The following is a 9,450-nucleotide window of genomic DNA, read 5'->3' on the forward strand; positions in this document are numbered from 1 at the left end:
ATATGATTTATGGTAATCCATGAAAAATAATGAGTCGAAGAATAATTGAAGCAGATGAATGCTGATATAAAATGATAAAACGATGTTAAAACAATGTCTTTAGTTTTTAGTTCGCTCGAACTTTCAGCTTAAGTAATTTCTAAACGTTCTTATGGTGAAATGTATTAAAATGTTTGATATTTTTACATTAGATAATTGAAAACATATTGAACATTTTTGAACGTTTTCTACCATAGATGAATGTCTCCTGGACAGATTTAACACATTTTTATAATGGCACTTTTGTCATTTACAGATGCTTTTAGAACATATTATTTTACCTTTTGTGTCAAGGTATAATACCCATTGAAAACTGGTAAATCCATTTTGATTGACACTCTGCTCTCATGTTACCATATGGTTCACACAACAGAGGCTTACAAGCAATTAATATTGAATGAAGCTAAACTTAGAGGTGGGTTGGGTGTGGGATACATAATCTTGAGTAGTTTGTTTGTCTTGAGCTGCTGTTGTTGTAAGATTCAATCTACAAGAGGCAACCGTTGCTAAGGGTCCCATTACCAGAGTAACCGCTGATTGTTTACATTGGTCTAGTGGGTTTTCTGAGTTGCAGTGTGGCAGACTATGGCTAATTTCAGTGGGCTAAACTGCAGACAGGCCATGTGATTTCACCTCTGTCAAGTCCATCCTTCTGTGGGTTCGCTGTGTGTCTGAGCCCTGCTGTTAGAGTGCAAGGTTGAACGCACATGGCGGAAGAAGAATAGGCTGAGTAGATTTTCATGGAGTCTGGCTGCCCATGTGTGACGCTGGAGTTACAGGTAAAACCCTTTTGGCTTGTAAATGTAGCTACAATAAGCTTCACCATATTTATTTGGGGTTTGTATTTATTCTCATTATTTTACTATTTGAAATATACATACTAATGCTGAAAGTCCTGAACACTTTACAGGTGCTAACAACCCTAATAGACTGAAAATCTCATTAACCTAAGACAAAAAGTTTTACTGCTCATGAGCCTTAAAATGTGAGGTTTGTTGTGATGGAGGTGCTGAGGGAAAGTTCACGAGGTTGTTACAGTTACGATGAGACAAATGAAGATGCAAATTTCATGGTAATCTCCTTTTTCGGTTGTGAAATATCTCACATACATGGTTGACAGTTTACTCTGATGGTGCTATAAGAGGAAAGGGATTAGCATTCTGGAAAATGCAAATATCCACAGCAGTTTAAAATATTGTGTCAGTGGCCAAAATGTTGGTCAAGTAATGGTGCAAGACGAAAGGTCAAGAGGTCACCATCATCATTGGGAAACACCATGACCATGAATCCATCCATCCCTCCAATAGTTGCTAATATTAAAATTGTATTTTCTTCCTTTTGTTCTTTTGCTCCTTTGAGCAGACAAATGTGTATTACTTTTCATTAGAGCTGAAGAAACAATGTGTCCAGATGCTTTGAACTCACTATAATCAAAACTGCTCTCATGTGACTGTACACAGACTGCGCAAAAACAGTATTATTAATGATGGTAAAATGGTACTTTTCTTCTTCTCCTCTCAAACTTTTTACCAAACATTCAGTAACTGACTCACAATATAAAAAACACCTTATTCCTGCTCTCCGTTTCTGACTGCAGGGTCACCGCATACCAAAATAGGTCCACCTCTCTTCTCATGTTGGAGCCTTTCTAACCGTCTCCAACAGTCAGCTCCAGCACGAGGTCATGTCGTCTGAGCGCTGGGTGGAGTCCTGCAGTGAAGGTCAGGCAGTGGAGAAGCAACAAGGGGAGGAAGTGGAGCAGGAGGAGGAAGAAAAAGTGGAAGTTCCCTGCGGCGACAACCATCCTGCAGGAAGCCTGAGGCAGGAGGAGCGGCCTTCGTCACTTGACCATGGTGGCATGCAGGAAGTGACATCAGAAGGTGGACTGGAGCAGGTCCAAAGAGAGGAAAAGCAGACAGAAGAGAGGAAGAGGTTTACTCACATGACTGTCAAACAGCAGGGCCGAGACAGAGGGGCAGGTGTGTGTCAAATAAGATGTCAGATGAGATGTGAATAAACTGAGGATGAAGACTTCGCACAAATGTTTGCATCCACATCACAAAGTATATGTGATAGAATCTACATGTTTATGAATGTATGAGTGACTATGTGCATCCTTGACTTCTGTTTGTTTGTGTAAAAGGATCAGGTGCGTGTCTGGTGGAGCGATACCTCCAGAGGTCCATCCCCAGGGGCTTGTCGAGGGAGCAGCAGGCAGAGGAGCCCCGGGGACCTGGGCCCTTCTACTATTTTGGAGGATCTAATGGGGCTGAAATGTAAGTAATATATGAAGTAAAACTGTTGAAGTTATCCTCTTTCAATATAAAATTAGAAAGGTGATGACGCCTAAGGAGAATGAATTTTAGTCTTATGTGTAAGTTCTGTTTTGTTGTGTGATTAAAGCAGAAGTGTGATTGATTTCATCTGGGATTTTTTCTTTTAGAGTGAGCAATTACTGTGAGAGCAGAGGATGGAAGAGGATTTACAACAAGCACAGGGAGGATTTCAAACTCAAGTGGTGTGAGACCAAATCTCAAGCCAACTACTGCAACTTCAGAGAAGGTAGTGGGAGTGCACTGCCTTCAATAATTAATCACAGCACGTAATCTTACTATATTTACTTCTCCATACAGTAAAAATGAACCACGTTGATACTTAACCTGAAGAAATGTCAAAGAAAAAAAATTTCAATCTTGAATGTCTTTGTTTTATTTCTGTTTTCATTTTGCTTTTAGAAAAGCTTTTTAGAAAAGAGGTTAATTGTCTTCCGTTCACATGAAAAAATCATGAAATCCTCATGTTGCTTCCAGGTGAACAGCTGGTGTACCAGATTCCCAACAACAAAGTGCTCACCACGAAGATCGGCCTCCTCAGCAGTCTGCGGGAGTACGAGCGAGTCAGCAGCAAGGTCCATCACGGTCGAGTATTGAGGTGAGGTGTAAGCGGACATCTGTTTTTAGCTGCGTTTGTCTGTATTTCATCTCTTATCCAGACTATATCCAATAGTCCAACAGTCTATTTCCTTTAGAGGCTTTACATTTGTGCCACAGATCTCCTAGCAACCACTCTGGTGCCATCATTGAAGTTCAACATAGGCTCGGCTCTGCAAACACTGATTGGAAAACATATCAGCTGGTTATATTATTTATTAAACAAAGCCGAATTGCATCATTAGAAATCAGGCTTTTACTCTGACTCACAAAGGCTTGGTATTGAGCATTTTGTGTGTCAATGATATAAACTGGTGGTTAATCATTAACAGTTAATGAGTACAGCTTTAAAACCTGATTCATTATACTGGCATGTTAAATGTCTGGTGGAGATTAATAACAAAACATTTGTTTTAGATCAAAGATGATCAAAGTTCAGCTGTGACATTTTGTTTTAGTGATTTGGCCTGCCTCTTATACACGAGTCACTCACAGTACAGTACAGTAAGAGTCGGCCTCAGTTAAATTAATTAATATTGCTTCTGCAACTGTTATATACATTTACACACCAGAAACCAAGGATTAAGTCGATAAAACAGAATTTGAAAAGCATAATTAAGACTGAAAATGGCAGAAATAGATTTTGGTCCATTTACCACAAATCCTGCATACTTTCCAAAAGTAGTAGTTTTTTAAATGGTATTTTTAATGAATTGTTCATCAATTCTGGGAAGCCACTGTCTTTCATCCTTTTGGAAGTTCAATTTTCAGAGATGGAAAACTTGCTTGAGTCAATACATCACATTGAAGATTATGTCTGGGACTTAAAATCAATCTGCAGCAACAAAACACACACATTTCATCTTTGAATAGCTACAACTGTTCAAACAGTAAAAGCAAACATGATGATCGCTGTAAAGGAATATCAAACTCAAACAAGTTCTCATATTGCAGTTGAAGACAATAATTGGAAAGCAAGGCTGTCTGAAAGGAAGGTTAAACATGTAAAACATTACAGCTTGCTTTGTCAAATAAAGCACTGCTATGGTCCTTTAAACACCTCATAATTGTGTGGTTTAAACATTAAGTGGAACTTTTTATTTAGTTTCGATGTTCAGTTAATGAAACACATGTCTAAAGCCCGCCATAAAGGCAGTTTGAAACATTTGGACTTCCTCCTTGTGTTTTACTTTACAGGAGGCTGAAAATGGAAGAGTTCATTCCTACTACCTTCCGCATGGATGTGAAGGGAGAGCGGGAGGCTTTCTTTGCCCAGCAGGAGGGTAAAATACATCCAAACATCTAACCTCCATTAATCTCTAACATTCAAGTGTCCTGATGAAACAACAACACAACACTGGTTCAACTGGATTTGTGTTTGGATAGTGGGCTCCAGTTTAAAATGACACAGATCAAATTCAACCTCTCGTGCATCAAAACTGAATAGTTTGTGCTCTGCGGTGTTAAGACAACAGTTGCCTTAGTGATTGTTTAATCAAGAGGTTGAGGATGTTGGAAAATAATGCACTTCACCTCCCATAAGGCCCTGATAAAATCACCAGGGGAACATGCTGTTGCCATAGAGATGAGTCAGCAGAGGGCAGGGCTGAGACAGAAACACAAGGAGAAACGGTCAACAGGGTGAAGATGTGGTGCTGCTGTAGCACAGGACAGAATGAATGAAATACATTAAAGATTACCACCTTTTTCATTAACATTAAGAGATGAAATGATTCACTAATGTCTGGATTGTTTGCAATAATACAGACACATGTTATTATGGTGAACAGGTTGTGGCAAACATGGTTATCACTAAGTAAACAGATGAAAGACACAGACAGCTGTTTTAGATCTCTGAGTGATGAATCTGTGGGAGAGTAGAGAAAAAAACAAGACAACAGAACCAGGAGCATAAAAACAGTCATCTCTATTCTGCACATAATAAACACTGGTTTATGATCATTAATTGGCACCATCACTGACAAGTATCACACAAAGAACTATTGAAATCTTCTTCAGATCTTAAGTATTTCTTTACATTAAATATCGGTGACTGAAAAAGCAACAATCAAAGTTTATTTTTTAGGTATTACTTGTTTATTATTTAATAGTTTAAACTCAGCAACCCAGTCAGTCCCATTTATCAGGACTGTGTGGGTGTGGTTTAGTCAAATATTGCTAAATCTCGATTGGTGCAGGGAAGTACATGACATCACTGTTTTCCAGCTGAGCCCTGTTCACTTTAAATTAGTCAGAGGAGCACAAGAGAGAAAAAACAAACAAAAGCAGAAGTCTCTCATGTGAAATAACCAAAATTGTTTCATCTTTGATAGAAAATGGTTTGTTCATGCGATTATTTTACTCAGAAACTTATTTCATTAAGAAAGTGACGGAGAAAAAAATCCATTTTCAGGGCATTTGAGTTAAAGTAGAAATGCTCAGTGTATAGGTTTAGTGCATTACAAGTAAAAGTCCTGCATTCATAATTTTACTTTAAAAGTATTAGTGACAAAAGTACTCGTTACACAGTAGAATAACCCTCATCAGAGTGTTACATTATAGGATTACTGTTAATCTGAACTACTTTATACACTGTTAGGTAGTCTAAGTGATTTCTTTTTTACACACATCTTCAGAGTAATGGAGTAAATAAAGTACATTTCTTTCCATAATGTAGTGCACTCCAAGTATAAAGCAGCAGAAAATGTGAAGTACTTGAGTAAATGTACTTAGTAACTTTCCACTACTGCATAATGCTTAGTTACACATTTGGCACAAGGTGAAGGATTGCGTAATAGGATTTTTAGGGAGGACCATGTTTAGATTTTGAACATTCAAAAATCAAGTTTTGGAAAATAAATACAATACACTAAGAATTAATAGATCAAATAATGGAGTATAAAATAATAACAAAAAACACATTGAAATACAACAGACAACACAACACAGCAATTTAAACCATGTAGAGCGGGACACAAACACACAAACAATATCTGTAGACTAGACTAGTGTATACACAACACCTGTACATGTCATGTGTTTTACATTAGCAGGACAGGAGTTTGTTAATGTAACCATATAACTGTTGCCAGGTGTGAGCAACAACAAGAGTCACATGTGGATCTGTAAGCCCACGGGTCTGAACCAGGGCAGAGGGATCTTTCTGTTGAAGAGCCAGGAGGACGTAGCGGCCTTCAGACTGAAGCTGCAGGACACGGAAGTCAGCCAGGCCAACAGGAAGACGCGTCACCGCCGGCCTCAAGCTCGCATTGTCCAACAGTGGGTAAACATACACAACTACTGGGTCTTTAAATATAGTATCATGTCCCAGTTTTCAATCTCCAAAAAGGAGGGAGGAAAATATCCTGCATCTATTTAAGACTCAGTAAGTTTTGAGAAGCACTAAAACACTCAAAAAGGCCGCAACATAAGGCTACATTAAATAAGAGGAATAACATACCTCATATGAGAAAGTGGACATAGACGTAGCTGTTGAAGTTGTCGGCTATCTTGAAGGTAACTGACTTTTTCCTTCAGTTACATCCAGAGTCCGCTGCTCCTGAAGGGGAAAAAGTTTGACGTGCGCTCTTACCTTCTGATCGCCTGCACCGCACCTTACATGGTCTTCTTCCGCCATGGATACGTGCGACTGACCTGCGACCTCTACGACCCCAGCTCCAACAACCTCTCTGCCCACCTGACCAATCAGGTAGACCCCCATACTGTCCAGACTCAGGTCAACATTTTAACCAAGAGTCCCCACACAGGATTAGATCATCTGTGGTGATGTCAGATTGAAACAAATCAGGCAGTTAGTAGAAAAACAACACATCCTATCAAAGAAGATTTAAGGAATGAATTATGACAATGGTGCTTCTTAAAGAGGCTTAACCTGTGGCCATTTCTGGGCACTGATACAACAACAATAAATCCGCAGGCACACAGTATACAGTAATAAATCAGTCACAGCTATTTAAACCGAAGGGCTTTTTTATTACTGTCTCATTATCAAAGAGGCATACAAACATCTTTGAAGCTGCTAGATAGTAATTATCTAAATGGAAAACCTAAACAATGCCCATACACTGCTTGCTCTTACTGACTCATCATTGCCACCACAGATCACTCTGCGGTGGAAATGATGTCAGCTGCTGGTACAGTGTGTAAGTCACTGAATAAAAAGAAGAAATGGGAACAAACGAGCAGTGTGCTGGCATTTTTGGTACTGTACATTTTTAAGGAAATGCTGCTTCACAAATTTCGTGTTACTAAGCACTCACCAAAAGGCCACATGACAAGACGGGGATCATGCAGAGGTCTTGAATTTTAGACCAAAAGATTTACAGGCACTCTGTCATTCATTCACCAGCTTGACAATAAATTGCAGGTTAGTTTTGATTCTTTGGATTTTACTTTCATATACATGTTAACTGTTTATGACTTCTTTATAACAAAAAAAAGTGTCATCTCTCAACGTAAATTGAAAAGGACTCAAACATGAATCATAATACTGGATAATAGCAGTTTGCTATTTAGAGATATTTGCATCCCACCCTTCTTTAAATCCAGACATGTCAGCTATGGCATTAACTGTCTCTGTGCCCCTGCTGAATGCTTCATGTGTCTCTGGTCCCCCTGCTGTCCGTCTGCAGTACATGCAGAAGAAGAACCCTCTGTACAGCCAGCTGAAGGAGGACACTGTGTGGACCATGGAGAGCTTCAACGCCTACGTCAACGACAGGTTTCAGGTTGCCAAGGACCTGCCCAGGGACTGGGTGCTGGGCGTCTTCGCAGTGAGTGCTGCTGTGTGCGTCGTAGCTCTCAGGGACCAATTAACGTTATAATGATGGTTGTTGGCACTTGCCGCTAATTGAGTTTGGATGATCTCACTCCTATCTGAGGATACATCATCTTATTACTTTGATAGAATATCACATGTGCTGGAAATACAACCAACTACAATGTACCTGTTTAGTTTAACAGAACCTTTGTATCACAAGTAAAAGTTTATATATAAGTTGCTTTTTCATCTTTTCTATCTTAAAGATGGAAACAACAGATTGACAGATTGTTTGTCCCTCTCTGTGCATCAGAAGCGCATGCAGCAGATCATGACGCAGTGTTTCTTGGCAGTCAAATCCAAGTTAGATTGCCGACTGGGATTCTTCGACTTGATTGGCTGTGACTTCATGGTTGACGAGGATTTCAAGGTGTGTGAGGCCTTGCTGAATATATTAACAGTGGTGCGTTCATGCAGCTTGTTTTTTGACTAAACGCATCCTCGTGTGTTCCCGAAAAGGTGTGGCTGCTGGAGATGAACTGTAATCCAGCTCTTCATACAAACTGTGAGGTGCTGAAGGAGGCGGTACCCAGCATTGTTGTGGAGACACTGGGTGAGCTCACCAGCTGATCACTTTAATCAAATAAACACTCAGTAGATTTGTTAAATGTAACTTTAAGGCCAGGCTCAAACAGAAAGGGTCTCATTTGATGTCACTGTTTGCATGGTACACTCACTGCAAATGTGTTAATGATGTGTGACACCACCCAACACATGACTTCTTTAATGTTCCTCTTTAGATTTAAGCATGGAGATCTTCAACAAGTGTCGTCTCAGACAGAGAATCCTTCCCCTAGCCAATCAGAGGGAGTTTGTGCTGCTGTACAACGGAGTCTCTCCTCTTGATTCAGTGCTGGCCTACAGCAGAAGCAATACAAACAGTGAATTCAACCAGAAAGTCACCAAAAAGACTCAGCCCAGGAGGTGTAAGTCAGGCATGGAGGGTAAAACTGTGCCCTCAGAGTCCCCTGATAATCCTGTGAATGTCTCAGCAAGCGGTGAAGGAAGTGGGAGTTCAAAGTCTGGCAACCGTCTCTCCGCCTCCACCTCCACCTCCACCTTACCTCTCCATCAAAGCTCTCTGTCAGCACCAGGACCTTCAGATATATGCATCAAAAACAGCACACAGACCGTTAGGAATAAGAAACCCCCTCCTCCTCGGGTTGAACTCAAGCTTAGCAAATGTTCTTTGCATCATCACTTGAAGGAAGCAGATGACTTGAGACACTCAAAGGCTCACATGAAGGTCATCAAGTCATCATCACCAGCGCTGACTGAAGCCATACCCATCTCTGTCTCCGGCTCTCCAGAGGCAACAGCACCACTCCCTCCTCACGAAGGACCTCCTGTGTGTGTGTGGATGAACATGGGGGAGGAGGGGCACCTGGTGAAGAAGAGCCCAGTCTGTGAGAGGAAAGAGGAACAGTGATATAAAAAGCTCTGTCTAAAAACAGATCATCACTTTTCACATCTGGTGCTGTTTTGTTATTGCTCAGAAATGTTTAATATGACAATAAAGACCATATTTATCACTTTAGTAACTGGTTTGATTTTATTGTTGGTTGTTAAGGAATCTGCCATAAAGAGCATCTTTGATTTCAATTGAAAACAAGCTTTTCCTCCAGTAATGGTACACTTAAC

The 9,450-nt window shown here is 40.1% G+C and overlaps 1 protein-coding gene across 1 annotated transcript; it reads left to right on the plus strand.

Annotated features, from left to right (window-relative positions):
• Nucleotides 1-1,723: 1,723 nt before the first annotated feature.
• ttll10 (tubulin tyrosine ligase-like family, member 10) lies at nt 1,724-9,238 on the plus strand. Its single transcript, XM_062426609.1, has 11 exons — nt 1,724-2,018; nt 2,183-2,315; nt 2,483-2,601; nt 2,850-2,970; nt 4,167-4,252; nt 6,062-6,248; nt 6,507-6,678; nt 7,622-7,762; nt 8,063-8,179; nt 8,269-8,362; nt 8,550-9,238. Exons 1-11 carry the CDS (start codon nt 1,724-1,726, stop codon nt 9,236-9,238), a joined length of 2,154 nt encoding a protein of 717 aa, XP_062282593.1.
• Nucleotides 9,239-9,450: the final 212 nt, after the last annotated feature.

This window comes from Scomber scombrus, chromosome 10 (genome assembly GCF_963691925.1).
Source record: "Scomber scombrus chromosome 10, fScoSco1.1, whole genome shotgun sequence".
Taxonomy (NCBI): domain Eukaryota; kingdom Metazoa; phylum Chordata; class Actinopteri; order Scombriformes; family Scombridae; genus Scomber; species Scomber scombrus.